General features: G+C 40.7%; 1 protein-coding gene across 1 annotated transcript in view; it reads right to left on the minus strand.

Annotated features, from left to right (window-relative positions):
- Positions 1–19,600: 19,600 nt before the first annotated feature.
- Positions 19,601–26,520, minus strand: part of GDA (guanine deaminase) — a 33,428-nt gene continuing 26,508 nt past the window's right edge. The window contains exon 14 of the mRNA XM_068667952.1: positions 19,601–26,500. Coding sequence (XP_068524053.1) covers positions 26,430–26,500 — 71 coding nt within the window. The 3' untranslated portion in view covers positions 19,601–26,429. The remainder of the gene's footprint in view (positions 26,501–26,520) is intronic.

Raw genomic sequence — 26,520 nt, forward strand, 5'->3', positions numbered from 1 at the left:
AAAAATATATATATATATATATTTCCAAATAATCTGTTCTAATAAAGCTGGTATATTGACAATGGCATTCTGCCTGCATCTTCACCAGCAGACCCAGGCAGGCTTACTGTCAAGGTCAGCACCCAAATGTGAAGGTTAAATATGTCAGCTGTATCCTTTCCAGTGAGAAAGATGAGTACAAAGTGCATGATGACTTGCAAGAAAACATGTTCACTGCTGGGTAATGTACAGAAGTTGCTCATATTAAGAATGGAAAATGTTCATCCTAACGGCTAGTACTACACTCACGTGGTAAGCTTGTACTGCAGCTATTGTATATACCTTCAATAATGGAACAAGGGCATGCTCTGGAACTTTATTTTCTGGGGTGTTTTTTATGACTTAATCATGGAACTGCTTTAAAGCATCAAAAATTTCATTTTTATGCCTTTTGTAGTAAATCTGTAAACTATTCAAGAACAGCATAATTATATATATATTAAGCTAAGAACACCTTGTTAACAGTATTTGGGAAGAATGTGTCTGTACTGTTTGTGTGTGTATATAATGACATGTATATACTGCCCTAGTTAGGGCTAGAATACTGTAGGAAAGCTAACCATTCTGGTACCAGTAGATGATGACTCGGTTGGTTTCAATGTTGCTATCTGTTTTATCTGAACACAGGCTGTACTTGGGAAGGCTTGTTGAAGCAATTGATCTTGGTAGATCTGTGGGTGAAAGTAAGGAATGAGAAATACCTCATTTTCTGTAAAATCATGAACTGTGTTAAATATGTAAGTTGCCCACAAGTAGAGTGTGAGTGTATACTCAAAAGTAAGCTCTGAGCTCCCACTGAGCTCTGTTCTGTGTTAATAGCTTAAATAGTGATTATAGTCATTCAGGAGCCCTAATGCTGGTGAGGAAAGCTAAACACCCAAAGGTAGGAAAGGTTGTTTAAAAGGTACAGGTACTACCAGAGGTTGATTTGTTTACATCTAACTGGGCTGCCAGTCAGTTTTAATACAGTGGTATTAAAATGTTTTGAGGTAAAGAACCTGTTTTCTGTAACATCTAAACAGAAGTCACTCAAAAAGCTGCTGTCACTTGCTCTTTTGATTTAAAATGACAAATGACTATGAATAGTATACCCGTCTTCCAAGAAAGAAACACCATCACTTCACGTGATGCCAGTCCTCATTTAACATTTGGCTGTTAGACTGAGATGTTCTGAACTTACACATAAACACACAGTTCTGGGAAGAATCTTCCTATGCCCCCAACATGTTTACCAGATGATAGCAATGTTTTTCGTTAGCATATAAAAAGGATCATAGAAACAAATCCTAAAGCACTTAGGTAACTAAAAGTGGTTTGGTAATCTTCAGTCTATTAAACATCTGCCTAGCTTGTGTGTTCTGCCTGCACAGTGCCGTGTTCCGCAGGGCTCTGTGCAACCTGACTGACATGACAGCTGTTGCTGTTAAACCTGAACAACAAGCTTCCTCTGCTGGTTCCAACACTAACCTGTTGCCGTAATGATGATGGGCTAGATCAGCGGCCGCCAGAAGGCTTGGTTGGTTGTGGCTTTCAAGAATGCAGCGGAATTGGGAAGCCCTGACTACACCCTGTAATTTTTCTGATGTTTAGCCCTGAGAAAACTGCCCAGAGAAGTTGCGGATACCCTGTCCCTGGAAGTGCTCAAGGCCAGGTTGGATGGGGCTTCGAGCAACCTGGTCTGGAGAGAGGTGTCCCCTGCCTATGGCAGCAGGGTTGGAACTGGATGGGCCTTAAGGTCCCTTCCAATGCAAATCATTCTGTGATACACTTATCAATAATCAGTTATTCAGCCACTCATTTTTGTATGTAAATTGTAAGGGCATGTCTTACATGCTAGTGTTCATCATGTTTGTTAGTCTCATTCACTCAAAGGATAATTAAGGATTTGACTTACATCATTGTGGAGTCAAGATTTATGACATTTTCTCAGTATTCCCAAGCAGCTCTGCAATATCACTTGATACATATGGCTGAAGGAGGGCCTTTTGGATGGCCTTTAAGGTCCTTTCCAAACCGAACAATTCTATGAGTCTATGATTAAAATGTCTGAAATCACAGCTTCTTGAAAATGTGTCTCTCCATTGCCTCCACCAGCTTTTGTACTAGGCTAAAAGATGTAAAGGGGAAAGAATTTTTAGTGATTGTTTCTTTTCAGTGTGTTTGTCTCTTGTAAGATTGTGGCCAGCACAGTAGCCCTGCTTCAGCAACAAAGTTACATTCCTCATGTGGCTTAAGCCCCCTAAGTAGGATAACTGTATCTTTACTAAATCTCCTTGTAGCCATGCTTTCATGTTTTTTTTTTTTCCCCCCCTTCCTTTTCTCTAAAATCAGCTTGCAGAGCTAACATTCCCAATTGGAAAAAAATGTCTGTTTATCCCAAACCCATGTTTATGTTGTGTAGAGGGAAACAAAAGTAAGTATGACAATTACATCTACTCAGATCTGAGTGCAAGCATGTGCAATCGAATATCTTGTGTAATCCTCACCCAAGGCAGGTTATGTCTTGTACTGAACTGACCTTACAGGAACCAGGAAGTGTTCTGTAGGGTCAGATTCTTCCCTCTCTGCCAGCACTGTGCAGTGAGATTACCTGCAGCCTATGCCAAAAGAACACATTGCCACAGATTCCCTCTTTGGTGCACCTCCTGTACAATCCATGCACTCCAGGTTGGACACCTCTTGTGCAAAATGGTTGGCACTGGGTCAGGATGCAGTTTTTAATCCCCACACAGGTGGCAACATCTCAGTTGTTTTCCGTGTTCTTACTTTGTCTGTTTTCTCTTTGTGGTTATTATTGTCTTTGTTGTTTTTTTTAAATTGCTGTACATGTATTCGTTTATTTATTTATTTGGAATATGTGTAGGGGCATGTGTGTGTTGAGTAATTTTGTATATAACATACAAAGTTTCTCCTTTTTTTTCAGTTTTCTACCAGTTAATATTCCATACTTCAAAGGCCTTAGCTGAACTGACTTTTGCAATGCTGTACACTGTAGTTAAAAAGTGACCATCTCTGTGTAAGACCAACAAAAATATCAGCATAAGATGACCTTCTTTAGCGATAGACCAGGGCCAAGTTTGCTGCATGAACCATCAAGATCAGATCTCTCATGGAAAAATGCTTAAATCCAAGGAAAGGATTAAGAGTCACTGACTGTGTAATAGCCCAAATATACTTACCTAATTGGACTCAAGACACCCTAGTTGCCCGGCACCCCACTTGCTATTCCTCCAGCAAAATATACTTGAAAATGTGTCTGCCTCTAAATTGGTTCAACTCATCTCCAGCCCTAGAGCCAGCCTCTCCACGGTTTAGTTTGCTCTTAGGGAAAAAATCAGTTTTAATATGTTTGGTTTGGGGGTTTTAGTTTTTTCAGTTTGTTTTGGTAGGACTGTGGAAACTCTTCACAGTGAGCCACTTTCAACTTGATGTTCCTGGTTCAGGTATTTTCAGGCTCTTATTGCTCTCTCTGATGGTACAATAATGAAAGTAATATACATAAAGACAGCATGAACAAAGGACAAGCCGAAGCCATGACTCAGAATGAAGCCCTTCTCACAGCAGACCTTTTCTTTCAGCTTCATTATCTCACTGTAATTATAACAATTCTCAGGCCTGTTAACTAAAGTATACCCAGTCTCTGAAAGGTGTCATAAAAATGCTAGCCATGTGTATTTGACCTCCTATTTAGTGGTTGATTTTATTCTCAAATTTTATTTACAGTGCCCTGTACATGTAGTTAATCTATCTTGTTTCCTCAGTGAATTGTTGTGGAGGTATTTATGAGTTCCTTGGTGTACTCTTTTGTGAGAGAGCTATTAGAAAAAAAGCCAAGCTACTGCATGGCAAAGATGCCAGTGGAGAGATGGTCTCTATAGGTCAGACCTTGCATCTTTGGAGTCCTGCAATGCTGTTCTCTAATTTTTTTGTCTGATTGGCGATTTTGAAGAACAGCCAGACAGGATACAGATCCACTATGAGTCTTCACTTGTAATGTTGCTGAGACTGTGTAGTGGGTTTACATGGCAAGGTTTTGGTAGCAGGGGGCCATAGGAGTGGTTTCTGTGAGAAGGATCTAGAAGCTGCCCCATGTTTGGGAAGGGCCCCGTTGTTTTCCAGAGCTGAGCCAATAAGCGATGTTGTTTTGTGCCTCTGTGAGAGCATATTTAAGATGGGGAAAAAAACGCTGCGCCACACAGCAGCTGGGAGAGCGAGAGGAGTGAGGAACAGCCTTGCAGGCGCCAAGGTCAGTGCAGAAGGAGGGGGAGAGGTGCTCCAGGCGCCGGAGCAGAAGTCCCCTGCGGCCTGTGGAGAGGACCATGGTGAAGCAGGATGTCCCCCTGCAGCCCATGGAGTACCACGGTGGAGCAGGGTTCCACGCTGCAGCTCGTGGAGGAGACCACGGTGGAGCAGGTGACCTGGCAGGGAGCAGGTAACCTGTCAGGAGCTGCTGCCCGTGGGGGAGCCAGGTTGGAGCAGTTTGCTCCTGAGGGATGGACCCCGTGGTACGGACCCATATCTGGAGCAGTTCTGGAAGAGCTGCTGCCTGTGGGAAGCCCACACCGGATCAGTTCATCAAGGACTGCATCCCATGGGTGGGACCCCACAGCACAGGGGACGAGAATGACTGAGAAGGAGCGGCAGAGAAGAAGTGCTGTAGACTGACCATAACCCCCATTCCCCCGTTCCCCTGCACCGCTCGGGGGGAGGAGGTGGAAGAGGGTGGATGGGGGGGAAGGTGCTTTTGGTTTCTTTCCTTTGTTTCTCACTTCTCTAGCTTGTTAGTAATAAGCAATAGATCTTACTATCTTCTTATGCTGAGTCTGTTTTGCCCGTTACAATAATTATTGCATGATTTTCTCATCCTTATCTCAACCCTTGAGCCCTTTTCACATATTTTCTCCCCATTCCTCTTTGAGGAGGGGGAGTGAGAGAGCGGCTGTGGTGGAGCTCGGCTGCCCACTCGAGCAGAACCATGGCAAACTGGAACACAGACCTGAGGAAATGAAAAGCAATTTCATTCAGTGTTGCTTGTTCCTGTTTATCTATTCTTTACCACAGTGCGTGTTTATATTTACATTGTTTAAAAAATTGCAAAGTCTACCCAATCTGCCTAGAGTTGGCTCTTCTGTGTGTGCTGATCATGATTTTCATTAAACAGACAGCATTTTTACTGTAGATTTCATTGAAGGTTAGTAGGTCAGCAAGAAGTCGGATACATGAGGAATATACCAGGAGTTCCCAAAGGAGCCCTTGAAATCACTTATGCACCGCGCCATTTGACTTTGATAATGCTTCTGGGAGACCAGGTCAGACTAGGTTTAAACAGGATTAGACTAAAGTAGATTTTCCTTAGTTGTATTTTAAGTACTAATGGATTTGTATGAAGGGAAAGTAGGTTTCTGACCCTGGAAAAATCTTGATCCCTTTCAGTCTAGTTACAGGCTTCAGTGTTAGAAGGAGATTGAGTCAGTTCCTCTGGTTGCTATATTGGACTCATCTGATGGCCAACATCCATCCGGATTTGTTTTTCTAACAGCCTACCTTCTGACTGACCTTATAGGACAAAAGGCTTGGATGCTTTTCTGACTAAACATCACCAGAACAGCTCACGGAGAGATCACTGGGTACTGGATTTAGTGTGAGGAGGAGGAAGGAACAGACCAGCGAGGTGAGACCACCAGAGCAGAATTGCTTTGGCTGCTGTGGAATTGCTGTTTCAGTCTCAATGTTGAGGTTAATTGTCTTCAAGTACACAGCAGTGATGCATAGTCTGCTGATTGTCATCATAGCTTCAGGGTTAGCTAGCGGAGACTAAGCCCTTAACATGAAGGCTACAGAAATGGGTTTACATTTGATTTAAGGTGGGATTCCTTCTGATACTAGTAATCCAGTCTCTTTCATGCAAGCATTTGGCAATAAACGAGGATCAACAGTGGGAAGAGTTCACGGACTCCTCAGCAAGACTCTCTAAACTAGAGTTTGGAAATTATATTATGTAAGGAAATGGCCTCAAGGTCCAAGTTAATTTACTCAGCACTTCACGTAAGCAGAGGTTGTTGTGTTTAATGGTTTGTCATCTGGTGGGGGTGAGTCACAGGTCAGCACAGTCACCAGCCTTCAATAAACAGAGGCATTTAGCTCCCTACACAAACAGCTGCTGGAGAGCAAAGGTTACACTGGTGAATAATAACATTAGCACTTCTGCAGCCCTGTCCTTGTTGTTTCCCAGAGCCCACCACCAGTCAATGCTCACACGAGTGGGAGGCTGAAGCTCATTTCCACGGGTCAGCCCTGCCCTCCCAGCTCCAGATGAGACCTATCCCCTTGTGCTGCCCCAGCCCCTGAATTTGCCCCAGCCTTTCACCCCCTACACCTCAACATATGCAATCACTCCACAGCCAGAGTTTGCCCAAACAGGCACATTGTAATGAGGTGCATGGCAAATCACTCCAAGGGTGGGTGAGTGAGCAGCTGCCAGGGCAGAGGTGCAACCTCTGGGCAGTGCCTTGTGGCTGAGGAAACCTCTGGTGTGTGACACCCCGCTGGCCTGCACCCACCTCCTTCACTCCAGTCCCCTATCCTCCTGGCGGCACGTGAATTGTGCTTGTCTGAAGCAAACCTGCCCCTGATTTCCTCGAAGTAGCTTGTATGACTTGAGAAGCTGCTGAGGAGGTTGTTTTTTAACTAGCTCAGCCAGAAGATCACGCCCAGAACGTATCTGTGCAAAACTTACTAGTACTGGAGAAAGAAAGCTAATATATGCAGAGTCTGCTTCTAAGTATAAGTAGGGTGCTATTTGGGGCTGGAAATAGAAGGCTATTTTTAGAAAAAGCTGACACAAGAATATCATTATTAACTGCAAATCCCAAGCATGCAGGGTAACTTCCACTTTTTCTGCAAACTATACCATCTTTTTGGGTATGTTTCACTATCATAAGTTCAACTGCCAGCCTTTGTTTATCTTTTTAACCAAATACAATTTAGCTAGGTGGAATACAGGTAAAAGTATGCAATCCCTGTGTTTTCCCAAAGCTGACCCTTAGGAAGTTTGCTGCTCAAACAGCTCTTGTTTGCACACGGGTCTGCTCTGGATGAGAGCTGGGTCTGAGCATCCCTGTCCCCCACTTACCCACCTGAGCCAAGTGCTGAGCATAGAGAACCAAACTCCTGTTTTTTGCAGAGATCAAATGCACATTTTTACCTCTTGAAAAACCTTTCATGTTCCCAGGATTCCAGCCACAAAGCATGGCACATAGGGTTTTTTTCTACTGCAAGGAAAATACCTTTCTCAGCCCACAAATGTAGGAACAAAACCAGCTGAGGAGTCTGATTCAGTTTAAAATAACCTGCGGCTAACCACAGCTTTCCCTGTGCCTCAGCCTCCCTGCAGACACATCTCAGACACATCTGAAGGTGATTGCTTTGGTAGGTCCCAGAACATTGCAAAATTTCCTGGAGAGAAAGGGTTATCTGTGGGATCCTGAGTGGTACCTGCTGCCATGTCCATGCCTGTCCCATCACCTCCTTCCCAGCAGTGCCAGGGCAAGCATATACCAACAGGGACTCAGCACATAAAAATCAACATTTGTTTTGTTGTCTTTTTTGCCTTTTTTTTTTTTCTTTTCCCTGTCTATTCACAAGACATTTCAATACAAGGAAATAGTTTTTGTAAAGAAATTCAAAGGAAAGAAATTAACCAGTGTCTTAAGATTTCCCTTTCCCAAGGCTACAACCTAGGAAAAAAAAAATCTCCATTTGTTTAGTTAAAGAAATCATTGGGCACATCAGCTAGTCCCTTAACAAATTTTCAAGGCCAAGCAAATATTTTGGGCAGGCATATTTGTTTTATCTGCACTGATAGTGCCAAGATCAAGCACCGCAAAATTTGACTGCTTCAGCTTTATCCCGCTGAGCACTCAAAGGGGCTCTGAGCAGCCCAAAAGGGCTACATGAAGGGCAGGGCCAGCTGCCAGGTGCTCTGTGAAGGTGTCAAGCATTTAGGTCCATCACACTGCCTCTGCTGGCCCTGGAACATCAGGGCAAATGGCTAAAAGACAGATATTATTAAACGATGGAGTTGGCTAAGCCCACATCTGGGCAAGACAGCATCGCCTCTGCCAGCATTGCTCTAGCATAAGCAGTTCCACACGCCCATGCTCACTGCAAGTGGTAAAATGGGAGAGAAGATTGAATTTCCCCAAGTGATGTTGACCTCTCTTTTACCTGTGCTCAGAGGAAAGGCACAAACATGCCACCAAAGATCCTACAAAGGTGCATGTGCTGCCATGAGGTTCACTCTAGCAAGCTCAGTTGCCTTTTTTATTTTATTTTATTTTATTTTATTTTATTTTATTTTATTTTATTTTATTTTATTTTATTTTATTTTATTTTATTTTATTTTATTTTATTTTATTTATTTTCAAGGTGATGTTTTTCTTTTAAAACAATTAAGACAGAATTTCAGTATTATGTTTTTGTCCTTTGCAAGGCCTCCAATCAAATTTTGTCCATGTCTGACCCACCTTGCCAGATTTTGAAGCAAATGTTTTCCTGCCTGCCCATGCAAACTGCAGGGAGGACAACACAAGACAATAAATGAAAGTGCCAGGGAAATTATTTTTTGGCAGGGGAAAGGGAGGTAATTTCTTTTTACTATCTGTTTTATGATTTTATAGAAGTTTGCAGCCTGGGGTTATATGTCATATTTAGGTGGTCTGACATGCAAGCAACAATAAATAATGGTATTTGTTCTATTTTTATGATCATAGGATAAACTGTTAAAAGAGGAGTCTCAAAGTCCAGTATGCAACTATTTTAATCTCTCATGTCATGTACAGCTGTTATTTTAATATTGAAAAGGACACAATTCCCTAAAGGTGATGACCCCCTGTGCAGTAAATGGGCCAGGGAAAATGCAGAGAATGACAAAGCTGTTTATGACAGTGAGAGGCACCATGTAAATCAGGCTTGTGCTCAATTTTGTCTGATTATTAGCTTGTACTTCTGCGAGCAGTGGAGGAATCTGCTTATTAAATACCTCTTTGAAATCCATTAGCTCAGCCCCCGTATTTTAAAGTTAAATACGTAGAGATTTAGTGAACTCAGTGATCTCAGCCAATGCAAAAGTCAGCTCCGTGCATTTAGTACTGGTGTTACTGTACAAACACTTCAGAAGGCTGGTGCAGAAACAGAAACACCCAACACAATCATTTAGGAGACATAAGAAACCAAACTGCAACTTTCTTTGCTGAACGGGTAAGAGTCTCCTTTATAAACATCTTCCCATGCTGCTGAGACTGGAAGTAGTTGGTAAAATTGATGCATAAATCTTTAACTCTCCCAAAGTGATGTGAACTTTGCTTCGGGAGCAATAAAATGCACAGTTTCACTGCTTTTCTAAGCAGGTTGCTTAGACCTTTGCAAGCAGCCAGGAGTGGCTGGTTTTCCTCCTGACATGCAGACCTGGCAGGTGAGTTCTCAAGGACAAGGAGATGCACATCACTGTATCCCCTCTACCAGCAGAGAAAGGGCAACATCCAGCCTGTCTTCCCAGGCCTCTGCCACAGTGAGACAAAGCAATGAAGTGATGCCCATTTTCTTCCCCTCTCCTATAAAATGATGAGTAAGTCTTATTAAAAGACAGTCATGTAATTGCAAAGTAATTTTTGGTAATGACTAGGACCTTGGTTTTGCAGCCTTTTTTCCACCTGAATTTTTCATGGTCTTTGTGTGCATGAGAATGTCAGGGTTGCAAGATAATCCTGGATTTAGAAAACAAGACACAAACTCTTATCCTTACTATATACTGATATCATGCTGTTCATTCATCCATCCCACATTCATTACCATGGTATCTGAAGGCTTATCTAATTGTACCTGGAGGACAATTTATAAAACAAAATGTTATTATTCTGAGTACTTGCATGAACAATGGCAGTGAGTATGAATCATGACCCAAATGGGTCGTATTATTATCTTGCACTTTTTGTGTCTATTTGCAGTTAAGGTACTTTAGCAGTGAATTTGCTGGGGTCAGAACTCAAGTCTGGTGGTGGTTTTGAAGTAGGGCTCTAAACTTGTCCCAGAACATAAAATATGTGTCGTGGTCATGGACAGCACATCTGCAGGAACTCAAAATACTACTCTGGAAGGACTTGTGAGGAACAAAACCACTGATAGTGCCTTTTCCTCTCATGTCCTTAAGAGGAGGATGAAATAACCATGTTATTACAGTATTCTTTTTCTATTGGAAAGGATCACTTTTAAGAATTATGTTCTATATTGGTAAAGGCCAGTGGAGAGGAAGGAGAAAATATCTTCCTCTTGCCCCTCCCCTCTCTTTGCCCTCTCTTTTTCTTAGCAGCTCTCCCCCCCTACACCACACTTGTACAGGCGGAAAGAAACCAAGGATGTCTGATTTGGTTAATCTAGTCTTGGATCAGAAAAAGGACATTAGCTGCACAATATTTTTTCTAAACTCTGGCCAAGGCTGAGTCTGACACCATCCTTCAGTGATGTCTAATTCAACCCGTCTACCAACCTTGGCCGACAGAGATACGATGTCTCTGTGGTAGCAGGCAAGCCCAAGTGGTTTGGCTTTTGCACAAGATGTACAAAATGTTCTGCTGCTCCCAGGTCTATAAAATGTCCTGTTCCATAAAGGAATAGGCAGGACTGGCTGTCACTCCATGCCTTCTGTGAAATCAGCCCAGTCTACTTCATGTTTAGTTTGCTGTCCTGCCACAATATTTCTCTGCCAAGCCAAATTGCAAAACACATAAATGAAAAAAAAAACTTTTTAAAAATACAAGCCAAAAAGATAATAAGTATAAAATATTTCTTTTTTTTTTTTTTCTTTAAACTAATTTTAAGAACAGTGATGCTAAAGGAAAAGGTGATGGTGATTCACTATAGACTACACTTTGGGAACCAGGGGAGCACACAAGGTCACATTTAGGCAGCTGGTTTAAAACAAGCAGAATAAATGATTGTATCACATAATCAGCAGGTACAACTCACTGTTACTGGATGTGATGGAAAACAAAAATGTAAAAGGTTTCAGGAAGGAACTTGACAAACTGAGGAGCTAAACCAAGCATCCCTTCTGTAATGCTGGCTTTGAAAATCCTTGATTTCCTGGCTGAAAACACAAGAGGCTATGAGGAAAGCCTTGGCTCATGACATACCTTGCTGTTCTCCCAGATATCTGTGTTTGTCATCCTTACTAGCAACAGGACAGTCCTGCTGGACATCCCTTTCTTCTGACCCAGGTTAGGACATCCCTGCTTAAAGAAGTGCACAGCTTCCCCTGCAGGAGAACAGATGTGACCAACAGTGGCTGGCATGACATCCAAGACATCCCCGCTCTCCACATGAAGACCCTGACCCTATCAACAGCTCCTGGGCTCCTGAGCCAACTCCTTTTTCACATAGCTTTTCTTTCTTTTTCTTTCTTTCTTCCTTCCTTCCTTCCTTCCTTCCTTCCTTCCTTCCTTCCTTCCTTCCTTCCTTCCTTCCTTCCTTCCTTCCTTCCTTCCTTCCTTCCTTCCTTCCTTCCTTCCTTCCTTCCTTCCTTCCTTCCTTCCTTCCTTCCTTCCTTCCTTCCTTCCTTCCTTCCTTCCTTCCTTCCTTCCTTCCTTCCTTCTTCTTTCTTTCTTTCTTTCTTTCTTTCTTTCTTTCTTTCTTTCTTTCTTTCTTTCTTTCTTTCTTTCTTTCTTTCTTTCTTTCTTTCTTTCTTTCTTTCTTTCTTTCTTTCTTTCTTTCTTTCCCAGACAGACTGTTTTAAATAAATTAGAAAGGGTGTGTTTTTTTAATTAATTTTATTTTATTATTTTAATTTTAATTTTGGTCTGAAGATGGGTAAGGGCCATCAGTGCGATGCCCAAACTATCCCTCAGCAACCTAGTATGCTCGGCAGGATTTACAGATAGCATTTGACAGTGGCTAATCAATGCTACTTGCAGTGGGTGATTTTTTCTTCCACCTGTTCAGTTTGATTTTCTTTAGCAGATGCCACTAAACATCAGTTTGCTCATGGTAACTTTCTGTGGCTGGCTGCCTAAACTGGATTTATTGGATACCCCGAAAGTACCCTATTAGTACCCTCCATGCACTAATTATGGGAAACAAATACACCACACAAGATTCATTTTGAATCAAACTGAGAGAGTAAGTGCATTAATAGCACATTTTTACCTTTTCTTGTTTGACACACTGCTAACATCACCTTTAGTGGGCCACATCAGCAGGGCGGGGAGAATCATTTCTCACCTCCACTGTTTGTCTTTACAACAGCCAGGGGTGGGCGGCTACATGTTTGGTGGGGAACTGAGCAATTCCATTAGTGCCCTTCAAGACTCCCTTGAGGGTCCTAGCTCTGCAAATACCTACCCCATTCCCAGCCACCCCATGCCCAGACTGTGCCTGGAGGGGGTGAGGATGGTGCCCTGGCTCCCAGTGAGCCCCTGATGGTTTCCTTCACAAACTCCATACCTGAAACCACATTTAATGAGGTGATGTGGCAATGAGGCAGAGCCATTTCCTTTCTCATTCCCATATTTCACAAAGTTTTGGTTTATTCTGCACCGGCAGTGTTTCATTCCTCCCACACAGTCACTATGCCTGAATGCATGCATCCCCTGTTGTCATTTACCATCACGGACAGAAGCAAAAACCACCTTTGCCAGCATTAACAGCAGATGCTCTTTACTCAAGCAGGGATTAAAAATGTTTCTAAAAGCATAGTAAGAATGAATTCCATTGTAACCTATTCTTCCTTCCTGTTGGACTTAATCTTTCTAGTTCGGGGTCAAGATGCAGGAACATTAATATAAAAACATCCCTTGTTGGGGAACACATTCACTGGATAAAACGACTGGAAGAGCTGACTTTCCCTCAAGGCAAACTAGTGCTTACACTGGATTAGGCTTTGATTTTCAAGCTTCAACTTCACGGAGGTAGACAGCAGCCCATATGTAGCAGGGGACACGTCATCAGTATTTTGGCAGCAAAGGGCACCATAGAGCTCCTGTGAACCTCACAGAGGCAGACAGGGCAGGACCAGAGGCTGGGCAGGTGCCGGGATGGGATGAGTCAGGGAGGGATGTGTTGGAGGGCATGAGTCCTGGCTGACACACCGCACGGCTCCTCCACACTACTACACCCAGGAGACGGTCTGGGGACAGACCCCACTGCCTGCAGTCATATTTCCACAGCATTAGTAGCTTGGGCCAAAGTTCACTTGTGGGTTTTTGACAGGGCCTAATTTGGGAGTGAGTTATTTCTGCTGTGGCTCTATAAGGGATTTCCCTGAGCTCTGTGACTAAACAGTCTTTCAAGGGAAAAATAACCCAGAATAAGAGTCTCCGAGGCTGCTGCTAGGAGCGATCTGTGCTTGTGGATATGTGTGGATGAGGAAAGCCAGGGGCAGAAAGTTACAAGTGACTACAACACCCCATCTCCCATTCCTTGGCTGTTACTTGCTTATCTTTCCACCACCTTAAATCACAACTTAATTATTTTTCTTTAGCAGCTTTTGTCTTTGCAGATAAGTATTACCAACCTAGGCATTTAAACCTTACATTTGCACGAAATGCATGGAAAATCATAAAGAGGGTTGGCACCCATCAGAACCACACCTGAGCTTATTGCACAGCATGCCATAGGGCAGCTCAGCCACAAATCATGGCAGTGATCCTGCAGCCACACACGTACAAGCAGTGCTGGTGACAGGCACACCGGGGTCCAGCACCATCGTGGTATTTTGTGCTTTGGCAGGCTGCAGCCTTCAGCATTGCAGCTGGTGTAGCACATGCTCTGTGGGCAATAACCACCAGGGAACTCCCCAGGCTCTAGAGGGTCTGCATTACTGTTGTTGTTGTTATCGCTGTTGTTCTTTAATCTAAATACCGTTTCCCAGGCCTAAATGCCAAGGAACTGAGTGTTCCTTTGGGCAGGTTGTGTCATCTTCTGCAGTGCAGACCTCTATGTTGCAAGAGGACTGTTCAGAGGAGTACTGCAGCTGTCATACACTGAAGGACGTAACATTCTCATTCCTTCTCCCACCCTGGACTTCAGCCATCACCTCAAATACCCACGCAAGTCAAGCTTTTTTTTGTGGAACATTTACACGTTGGGGAAGGAAGTGTGAGATGGCAGTAGCCTTGTGGAGCAATAGCTGTGTGCTCCTTGCAAGCAGTTGCTGCTCTAGGAGGTGCACCGACATTTGGAGGTGTGAAGATGGTCTGCACACCTAGTGACTAGCGGCAGCCCTTAACACAGCTGGGGGGTGTTATCGATGGGGAGGCTGGGATGGCTGTGCAGGGAAAAGCAGGGAAAAGGGCTTTGTATTCTCTTGTTCTTGCCCCTCAGTTCCCTTCGTTATTGCGTTTACTCTTTCGATTTTCTATGTCTTTCTTTGCTCTTTCACTCTTTTTTCTTTTTCTCCCTCCTCCTGCTTCCTCCCTCCCTCCCTTTGTTTCTCCCTCCTTTGTTTCTCCCTCCCTCCTTCCTTCTTCCCCCCGTCCCGCCCTCCCTTCCCCTCTCCCCCCGCTCCCCCGGGCCCAGCCGGGCGCTGCGGGCACGGCGCTGCCTCGCCCCCGTGCGGGCAGCCCCCGACACTGAGGACCTCACAAGGCACGGCACGGGCACGGCCCCGGCCCGCCTCCTTGTTTTGGAGGCTGCAGCCCTTCTCCTTGTTTTGCTTTCAGAGGGGACAGCCTTCTTCCTGTTTACTCGGAAAAAAAAAAAAAAAAAAAAATCTGATGAAAAATCCATAATCTCAGAGTCGAACTGGAATGAACTTCTCATCTGTTTCGCTAGTTTTTTATTCAAGTGCAAAAATGGAAATTATTAACCAGCTCTGCGCCTGGCTCACATGGGAAAACATAGTTTGCAAGCTAAAATGGCATTGAATTAGTACTCGGTGCTGGCCTTACAAAATAACCAACTTCTTTGCAGCTGAGTTAATATGAAAGTTGATTTTATTTTTCAAACTGTAAAAATTCTTAGACATATATTTATGTTAACACACAAACATGTAATGTATGAAAAACATACTCACTACATTTCTGCCCTTACAGGCTACATCTTGTAAATTTTGTAAAATGGTATGAGAGACAAGAAATCAATGTCATCTAAACTTTCTGTTCTTAGTTTATGAACCAATTGTGAAGTTTTCCTGAAAGGGGGTATTTCTGCTTCTTTATTTGCTTTCCCTTTATAATCAAGGGATGCTCTGGCTTTCACAGGCTTCTGCCCTGAAGGTGGGGCCACCCCAACCACCCCTCCCTCAGGGCCAGTCTTGAGAAGAGATCAGAGCAGAGGATTGTAACCATTCACCTCTTTAAAGGCTTAGATTTAGCAATCTGTGAATTTCTCTTTCCATAAAGCACCTTCTGTACACAGTTCAGATTCTCCTCTTTTCTCTCAAATGTCTCTTGGAGCACACACACCTTGGCATAAGGATGCTGGAAGGGGCCACAACATGCACAGCCCCTCCGTTGGTGTCAGGATCACTCAGCGCCGACTGGCATACACTGCTAGCCAGTGCTGGTCTCCTTTGGCACATCTATTTGCAGTTTCACAAGCTGTACAAATGCCGCAGTGACCATCGCCTTTTCTACACAACTGTGGTCACATCAGATGGGAAAACTGAAGCTCTCAAGCAATGGGTGAACAGGTGGGGGGCTGTTTTATATATGTGAGGGACTGCCAGTGGGTCAGCATTGGAAGGACAGAGGTGCATTTATCTTAATAAGCATGAAGCTAGTAATGCAACAGGCATTTGAAAAGTGAAGTGGTCCTTTTGCTCTGGGGTCAGGAATCATTTCTGTACTTCAGAAGGAACCCAGCAACAGTTGCCACTCTTTCCACAACAGCAAGAGTTCAAGATATGGTCAAGTTATACTCATAAGAAATTATATGTTCTATTATATATTCTATATAAATGAAAACAAAGGGAAAATGCATGGCAAGGCCTCATGAGATCTGTATTATCTTTTTCATTTGTGAAATGTCTGTCTTCCTTGCTCCTCAGGACCAACAGAGGAGAATCAGTATTTTTTTTAACACATGGAATTTTCACAACTGTGAGTGTATATGATGGGCTCTGAAGTAACAGTAAGGGGGGGAGGGGGAAGGAAAAAAAAAAAAGAAAAAAAAAAAAAAGAAAAAAAGTACATTTCCTGTGCTTAAAAATTCTTGATACACTCAACTGAGGCAAGAGTGAAGCTCTCACTGGAGGAGCAGAAGATCACGGTTGTAGGATGTGTCATTGGTAGGACACCAAGCTGGACAGTGGCAAGCAGAGCTGGATTTGGAGGGTACTTCCAAAGAATACAAATCTTTTCTTTCATAATCTTTGTATATTTGATGCTAAAAAGTGACCTTGACCCTCTGCAACCTAACGATGTGGTGATGGGGGTGCCAAAAGCCCACCTGACAAGACTGGGAAATGACAGGACCCTTTACAGTGGGCTCACAGGGAAGACAGTGACCTGTAAATCTCTGTCATTGCACTACTGGTATGTGTTTGGTAAAAAGAGACAGAAAAGCAGACTTTTTTTTTTAAAAAAAAAAGAGCCTAGATGTTTCTTAGGGTGAATTTAATAAAATTGAACAGTCGGAAATGTGATACCTGTAGGATATTTGCACAAGGCTGAATGTGAAAGGAAAACACTGCCTACTCTAAGAACTATTGCTGAAGTAAGAGCAGGGCACAGCTGTGTATTTTTAAGAGAACTAATTTTGTATTTAAACATTTTTGGCATTAGTGAGTTTCAAATTCATCGGGACATCTGGTGTAATTAGCATATGAGGTGAAGGGTCTGTGAATCGTATGCCACTGTGCTGTGCTAGGGGATTGCTAAGGACATCCTTGTTTGTGTGTACAAGTGTGAGTAAACCTGGGGAACAGGACTGGCTCTTCAGGGGGTGGTGGTACATTCTGGTCTCTGATATTTAGTCCATGGTGATTAAAGCCATTATGCTCATTAAGATTTATTTTCTTTCAGTTTAGGTTAAGATTTAACTCCAATCTTAGAGGTAACCTTCAACCAAATCTCCATAAATCATGTTCTGCCAGTAATTTCTCACTTCATAAGATCATGAAGAAAATGATGGTTAGAATAATGTCAAGGAGGAACAAATGTATCTTTTAAGGGAGAAGAAGTCATAAATTGAATTGCACTGATGAACTATAACAAGAGAATTGATTCAAGGGTTAGGCTTTACAACTCAGCAATGGCAAGTATTTATGCCAACTTCAAATTCTGTAACAGAAATGTATTTCACACTCCGCTCCAAGTCATTTAATTTCAGGCTAGCTCTGGTCCAGTCCCATGGGTTGAATGTCCACTGAATGTAGTAGGTGCACTTCTAAGTACATCTTCTATTTCATTACAAAGCAATGCAGTTCAAAACCACTCTGTGAGGCAAAGCAAACACAGAAATGAAGGTGACTGGAAGACTCTCTTTGAATGCTCACTCGTGCTCTGAACTAAAATGCTAACGTAGATGCACACACTAACTTTCAAAGACAGCTTTGCATGTACACAGGTCGACCTGTCTGGAGATTCTCTTTGTAGTAATCCTTTTATAAACAATATGAAAATAAGTCATGAATAATGTCACAGTATTTTTACAGGGTTGCTTATGCAAATACCTGTGCACACATTCTTTTTTTTTTTTTTTTTTTACTTCAGAGTCATAAATTAAGTTCCTAAGCAACCGTTACATTTTCACACATAAAGGCATTTTTCCAAAGATATGGTAATGTATAAAGTTGAAGTATATTTAGCCAAAACCGGAATGCACAGATGATCACATGTAAGGACAGTCCATATACCGATCAGAAGTATTACCAAGCAGAACTTGTAGTGAAACAGCAGCAGTAAGTCTAACAGTAAAAATTTTGCAAAGTTCAATCTTTATAATCCCCCTTTGTCCCACAGCTATTTCTGTCCCTTCTCTTCAAAATTAAAAGCTCAGGGAACAGTTTAGTCGGCACTATATCTAATATAACAAGTGTTAACACTGCCTGCAGTGGAACAGATATTCTTTACGAAGTACCAGAGAAGTTGTGCCTATGGCAGCTATGGGCCTTCACCAGTGCTGCAATTTGTTTTAACTGGGGGTTGGGATTAGACCATTTTATTACTTCCATGTTCTAATAGACGGAGTATCTATTATATTTTGAATGGTACCTTTAGGACAAAATAGGAAAGAAAGAGGCACTGCTCACATTCCATCTGGATTTCATGGCCTTTCTGAACATATTTTTAGGTTAATTCCTAAAGGGCATTTTTAATCAGAATTAATGCAAGAATTAAACTCACAAACTTGTTACTTTGGAAAGAAGACAGCTAATTACAGGATATAAGCATAGGGCAAGCAACTTTCCTTTGCATTTTAACTATGTTCTTAACTCATGAACTATAAACCTATTAAGCTTAGTTATAAATGATTCAGCACCTCATCCCAAATGAAGAGTCTTTGTGTTCTTCCTAATAGCCATGGGAAGAGACTGGTGAAAATTACACTGGTAATCTGCTCATGACTATTCAATGGCTTTTTTTTTTTTTTTAAACTTGCAAATTCTGCGTTCACATGTGTACACCACATCTGCACCAATTAATTGTAGTGAAACAGGTAATTGTACCTGAGATTTACTGACAACATACCCAAAGGCTCCTACATTTTCAAACTGGCTTACATACCCGCTGTGCTCACATCTGGGGCTTATACTGCTTTAAATAAAATCTCAGATAAAAACTTAATATAGTACTCTAGCAAAATGTCATGAAGGCATTTCTCACTGCTATTTTCCAAACTAAAATATTAAGCAATAGAATTCCAATGCTGAAAGCTTCAATAGGCCCTTCTATTAAAAACAGTAGAACAAAGAAGTTTTATTTTGTCTTTCCTCTGTAGTTTGCATGACTTGTGCTAAATTGGTTGATGAAAATACAAAATGACTTTATTTCTTGTGCACATAAATTTGCATTAGTTGGTAACAACTTGCACATAATTCTCAAAACTGCAGCACACAATTCCTCAGCGTTTAATTAGTGGTTCTCCTATGGGAGTTTTTGTTTTAAGGAAATCTGTTTTTGGTGTGATTCAGAGCTGCTTAGATTGGGGACATTTATATGTCTATGCTTTGAAAAGAAAGAAAGTGAAGAAAAACACATTAAAGGAGATGTGACTCTGTGTGCTTGCTGCCAAACACAAGAAAAAAGTATTTCAGGGTAGTCTACTTCCACACAAAATAATAAAAATGCTACTGAGGCACTTGCTTTGATTTATCAAGCCAGCAAATCTGGTAATAAAGCTACATCAAATACTCTAAGAATTTAGAGTCTGGAAAAAGATCCCTTAAAATAATGTCATACATATGAAGCAGTTTACAACCCCCTACAGTGGGTGCGTCTGAGTTTCCCAGTATTGAGCTTCACTGACACTTTGCCATGTATTATGGTCTTCACTGTAAATCTTCATTAGTCTGCTTGCCACCTTCCTCCTCTCTCCTCCAAAGTCAAACACAGAAACAGATGGGGGCTGGTGTAAACACAAGGCCACTTTATTTTGTTTCAACAGTACATAAGTTCCCATTTAGCATGATCAAAACCAAGCAGAACAGAGGAAATCACATATAGCATTTTTTTCCAAATACATTGTTCTTCCTTGAAGCTACAAATAAACACAACAGGGAAGAGGCATTCAACAACGTAACTCCTGGTTGGTATTTCTCATGAAAATGTGTGACAGAGCCTACACACAATAGGTGACAAGCTGACAAAACCAAGGACCAGAATCAGAAAAGCTCACTGCATTGAAATGCCCCTTCTCCCTTGGGGAAAGAAGGCTCATATAGAAGCAAGGGTGACAGTCTGCTATCTTCAACAGCTAATGAATACATGTAATCACTTTTTAAAACCTTCATCAGCAAAAGCTTTTAAGGGAGCACACAAACCATCCCCAAAGCCAGGTCAGATACGACACAGAGATCAAAATCTTCAGTTGTAACCAACACTGGTCCCTTCTACTGAAGGCTTAGCTCCAGGGAGTTTTTCTATGTAAAGGAGCCTAGGAGCTAGCCACCAGAAGGCTAAGCAAAGCTTCTTGTGGCTCAAACACAGACCAAGGTAAAATGCTCTTATGTTTATGTCAGCTGCTCACATTTCACATCCTGGTCTTGGCAGTGTTTGCTACCTGCTGACTCAAGTCATGAAGCCAAAACACTGAGTCTAAGAGTTGTGAAAACATAATAATACTTTCCTGATGGGAGAGATCTTTTGAGTTTAAGTTTTAGGTGGGTTGGCATAAGATTGACTTTCAAGCCTTATCCTTCTCCCAGTTGTACTCATTCATACCACTTATTTTCAAATTAAAATGAAGTCTGTGAGAAACCATGAACTAAACACACAAGTCTGAGTCCTGGTCAGGGAGAAAATATGACTTCAGGCATGCCTATTGCATTCACTTCTGCACAAATAGCTGCTGCTTGCAGAAGCCACAGGGGATCTCATTGGTTGAAGCACACGCTGATTTAGGACATTTTCCAAGAAAAAATTTCCATTGAAATTTCCAGGAAATTGCCCTCCAAAAGCACTGCTCAGCTTTTTGAGGAAAACTAACAGTTTTATTAACTTTACATAGCAGATTGTTGCTGATGTCCTTTTGGCTTCCCAAGAATGGTTTTTGTTGCTGTTGTTTCATTTAAGAGAGCCATGCAGATGTCATTTGCTTGCTTCTCTTTTGAGAGAAGCACAATTTGTTACACATACAGTAGCAGGGCTTAAAACAACAACAACAACAACAAACTTCAGGGCAAAGTTCCCGGTAGCTTTAAGTTCCCTATTAGGTATGTGCAGTATAAAATATGCTGTGCTCTCTGCAGTGTTCTGGACTTGAAAACAAGCTGATTTTTAAAACAGCTCATTTTCTGGGAGTCTAGCCACACCAGATACTTTTCTTCTTGTGCTGGAGTCTGTTATCATTGCACCATGAGATGCACGATGTGTGGTGCATGCATGAGCAGAGGTTCTTCCCTGAGTTCAGACTGCTTCAGTATCTGACCTGGCCAATGCCAAATGTTTCATAGGAGACATGAAGATAAAACATAACTTGTATTAGGTTTCTACTGGAGTTATTACAGGTAATTTTGTATAAAATCTTGAAGTAGATTTTGAGAGGTTGAAAAGTGTTATAATTAGCTGTGATAATTTGGGCTCTTCTTTTAAGCACATAAATAACTGCTTTACTTTGGAAATCTGTTCTACTCTTGGGCTTCAATGACTTTCTGAAGGAATGAAGTCTATGATTTAACAGAATATACCCTGAAAAAAATCTCTTATTTTCTGAGCATTTCCTACCTAAAACTTCACTGATACGTCATCGTGATTTTCTGACTTCCCCTAATCCAGCTTCTTTCTACTTTGCATTATATTTCATTCTACTGCCAGCCTTTTGAAATCTTTTCAGATTTTTTTTCAGTCTTTTCTCAAATTCCCCATGTCCCTTGTTTTATTTTTTTTTTCTTTTTTTTTTTCCTTTTTTTTTCTTTCTTTTTTTCCTGATATTCCTTCTACTTGTGCACCATCTCTTTAGAGATGTGTTGACCACTACTATACACAGGGCAGCATGTAATATATTACCACTTATTCACACAATCCCAGTGTTATTTTAGAAGCTGTCCACTCTGTCATCTGTTAAGAGTTGTTTACAGGAAAACTTAACTTTTTTTTTTTTTTTGCAAACTCTTTCTCTGAGCAATATTGTTAATATAACTTCAAATTAAAATTGAGATATTCTGTGAAAGAAGTTAGGCTTCTTCTTTTTCAAAGCATGTATATTCTTGTTAAATATACAATCAAAGTTATATTCTTTGCTCAGCAGACTAGCAGGTATTTAGCAAGAATCATTAAATTTTGCTAATCTGCACTGCACAATCATGGTTAGAATAAAAAATCTATTTCTCTGTAAATATATATATTTTTAATTAAAACATTACTATTTGTGTCAGCTTTTATAAAACCATTATACTTTTTTTCATTCATGACTGTATAATCAGGCACAGACTTTTAAACAGGGTCACTTTAACATTTCTTTTTGACAGAAATTCCAGTTACAATAATGAAAATCTCAGTACAATGAACATATATTTTTTTTTCCTATAAAGCTTTCTGATTGCACAAAACCACACAATAAATATAAACATTAAGCCAAGCCAACATTTGAAAGTGAATAACTCCACTTGCCACACATGAATAATTCAAATAATGCTGCATAATGCATAAGCAATACTTACTTGCATTTCATTAATAATCAAAAACTAAAGTGACACAATGAGATCAACATATAAAAGTAATTCATATATACTCCATTTATAATAAATAGCTGGTCATCTGAACACAGAACACATTAAACACATTGTCCCAACAAGCAAGCTTTCCACAAACTACCCTTAATTTTAATTTGTCTGAAAGGTTTGTTGATGCTAAACACAAAGAAATATTAAAAATAAAGATCCCATCCACAATCTGGAAAGACAACTAATGAGGACTGACATCTGGAAACAGTTGCATGTACATTTTTCCAGAGGCTTTATCTTAAGTCAGTAGCATGATGTCAATTTATGCTGACTGAAAATTATCTTTTATTCTACTTAGTCATCTCCCCTTAGTGTGTGGCTGGCTTATTTCTACTTTTTTTTTTTTTAATGATTATTTTATATTTTTTGAAAGAGGAGGGAGGAGAAAGGAAGTTGCTTTCATTTGTTGTCTGTGGCAATAAGTATGGAGGGGGAATGGTGTTATGTCCTTGCCTCTATCAGCATTTTTGGTTTGAGATAGTAGCATTGTTTTGAAGTGAATTTTCCAGTCAGCCTCACTGACTGAATATTGGTTCAGTTTGTAGGGCAGTTTTGGTATACCACAAAGGATTATGTTTCTCTTGGAAGAATCTGCACTGGAGGCTCAGTTGCATGCCAAATACACTCCAAACTCTAATAGAGACTTCAAGCATCTGCACCAATTATTTGGCTTGCTTCAGACCATGTAAGCAGTGGGGACATTCATCCAAGGAATCAGACTATATGTAGGCACTGACTGCATACGGTGTAGAGGTATGAGTATCAGCAGTAACCACTTTCATCTACTGATATTCTCCTACTGCACCAAGCATCTTGGCTATCTGCACACAGCCACAGAGTCCCAAGGACTCCACAGAGGGGTCCTCAGTTACTTTCCCAAAATTGCTTCAAAGAAGTCTGGCTAACACATCCTCTGACTCTCCTAAAACATTAAGTTTTCATTGTGTAAGCCTGAAAAGCACTGAAAGAGCTTTTAGGTCTACCTCAAAGGGTCCTACTTCATTTTTTTTTCTTTTTTTCTGGCATGAGAGTGTTGCTTCACTCAATTCTATTTAAGATGCCTCTATTGAAACTACCTTCCAATTTGTTCTTTACGTGGCTATATTAATTTCTCCACTGGCTCCCTCTCACACCAAATTCTGGCTTCTTTTCTTTACCACTAAGCACCTCACATGTGACACTGTTCATCTTGGCCCATGCTCCTCCCTGTCACAGGGAGCGTATGGGGCTGCAGGAAGAGCTCCTTCTTCAGCTGAGATTCTTGAAAAGATGATTCTCCAGTTCCAAGTCTGGACTGTGTCTGGCTACCAGACATCAGTAAAGCTATAATCAAAAAGCTGAGTTCCTGCCTTGTGCCTGAATTTTAACAAGAGTGAAACTGCTCATTACACATCCCATATCCAAATCCAAAGCTCACTGGCAGTACTTTCCTAGGGAGTCCCTTTGTAAATGGGCCAGCAGGAGCTAGTGTTGAACTTGTTAGATTTTTTTTCTGTATTCCCAATTTGCAAATAAGCAACCTCTCCTCCCCCTGCCAAATCTTTCAAGAAGAAATACTGAATCCTATTCTTAACAACCCCACAGAATAGCAAGGAAGCAATAAAGTCAGGCATGGTTTGGACTACCACTAAATAAAAGTGTTGATATAATTCATAGCTCTGGAAGCAAAGAACTACAGCACAAACATATATAGAACACAAAGCTGCGTAATCTTTCTCTGTCCCAAAATACATTCCTATAGGAAAGCCAAAGCTGTAAACTATGCAACTCCCTAAAAATAGTTTCAGACAGTAACTGGAGAATTAAAACATATGTCTCACAGATCTTTGGTTTTGGAATGTGAAATTTGGTCAATTAATTCATGTCAAAATTCATGAGGAAAAATGCTCCCTGAATCAGGAAACCAAGTTAAAGAATTGCAGATTGTATTTGCCAAGGAAGTGTGCTACTATGTATGTAATTGGGACACATGACGAACAATCTTTTTAAGCAGACGCCTTGATGGAATGTGAAAACTTTAATCTTTAAATCTTAAATCCTAAAGCCTTAGGAATGATTAAACATAATGGAAAAAAAAAGAGTGTACTTTAGCAAACATACAGCACAGACCAGTGCAGTGTGAAGATACCTGAGCTAACTCTATATGAGCAAGCAGTGCAGCAGCTTTAGGGTGGCATATGCAAGCCAAAATACCATGCTGTTCAGTAGGGCTACTCTGCGTCAAGGAAAAAAAAAAAAAGATACACACACACACACCACACTGAAAATGACTTTACGTATTTTCAATGCCTAAGCTAGCTTGTATAGTTCCACTTGATGCTAAACTGTCTCATCTAGGTATAGCCTTAAATGTATGTAAGCTCTGAAAATGTTTGTTAAAATCAGAGCAAGTTGTTAGCGATACTAGGCCAAATGTTCCCTCGTACATAGACCCAGAGTGAGACTTTCATGCAGTTACCTTATTTTAGGAGCACAAGGAGGTCTTGCGCCCTTGTATCATCAGACAGTGAGATAAAAGTATGAAACTAAGCTCATTGAAATCGAAGGAGTTTGAAGCAATCCCCAAAACCATACTCAACACATACATACAGTAATTCAGTGCAATATTGTCTCCACTGGCACTGAAATTAAAGTTTACATTCTTTGCATTAAAAAAAATAATAACAAACAAACAAAAACAACATAATAAAGGAACAAGAAACTCCCTTCTCAAACTAATCCTATCAGGAAAACAAAACAAAACAAAACCTGCAATAATAAGCAGGGAAATACACTTTTTAAAGAAAGGAAATTACATGGACTAATAAAATAAAAAGTGCACTTTTTTTTTTCTTTTTTTTTTAGCTGGCATTGTACAGGGCTGGAATTTTTGTTCCAGTGTTGAAAGACACAAAGGAACACATTGAAATTGAGTTGCTTCTTTCCAGAGAGGAATTAACATCTCAAGTCAAAGGTAGTAACAATGAGAGATAGACCATTTCTTGCAGCTTTTGCTTTAAACATACTCACTTCTACTACAGAAAGCAGAAGGGATATTTTATAACTCATAGTCTGAATAATCAGGAGCAAATGAATTTAATAAGGTTCTGCAAGAGGCTGAACTAAAGGAAGCACGCCCTCTAGTCCAGAAAAAAAGTATTTGCAACTGAGAAGCGCACAGACACCTCAGTGCCTGCTTCTGGTTTTATGCGTTTCATTCAGTGGTCACTCAACTGAAGGAGATTCAATAAGAGAATGGGTGGAAGATTAGGCAGACTGCTTCTAAACATCAGAGTGAAATTTGAGGAAATGTAGTTTCAGCTCACAGCATCACAGAATGGCGCAGCCCTTCTGCTCTTGTTCTGTTCGACCAATTCTGTATTTTTTACTTGGTTCTTCCACCAGTTCTCTTCTGCCTGACTGTTAATCAGATATCTGAGCTTGTTGATAATAAGGACCCTTAACTGATTATAAGTACATACTTCTTAATTAATTTCAATTAAAAAATACTTAAAATTAAATTTTGAAAACTAATCACATACATAAACAAAAATGAAAAATGTTCTGAATGCCCTCAAATGACACTAAATTCTCTATGCTTGGTGATAATACAAAGGAAATTACACTTGTTTCTGATATTCATTATTTGCAGAAATTGTTAACCAGCACTGGCATTTTTTTCAATTTAAACATCTTATAGACAGTGAGAATTTGTTTGCTCTCCTTAATACTTCTTACATTATTATTAAAAGGAACACCAGTTGTCCTATTCAAGTAAGATATTTAGCAAATCCCTTGTTGATGCACATATACTATTTTTACAGATAAATTTAAATGCCTGTTTCATCTTAGAACTGTGACAATTTTGGTAACATAATTCTTGAAAGATCTAACAAATTTTCTCACATTTGAAAGTTTTAAAACATTAAACATAAATGAAATGTCATTCCTGATGATCAGGCACTGTGTTTATCCAATCTTTTTTCAAATCATAGGCAGAGAGGTCAGCAGAATATTTTGCAAAAGAAAAATGGATTTATACTGAACTTGAAAAAGGAACCACTTGCTTTCCAGCCACGTACACTTCAGAAATATTCCGATCATCACCTGAAATAACATAGTCAAAA

The sequence above is a fragment of the Anas acuta genome, chromosome Z (assembly GCF_963932015.1).
Source record: "Anas acuta chromosome Z, bAnaAcu1.1, whole genome shotgun sequence".
NCBI classification, from domain to species: Eukaryota; Metazoa; Chordata; class Aves; order Anseriformes; family Anatidae; genus Anas; species Anas acuta.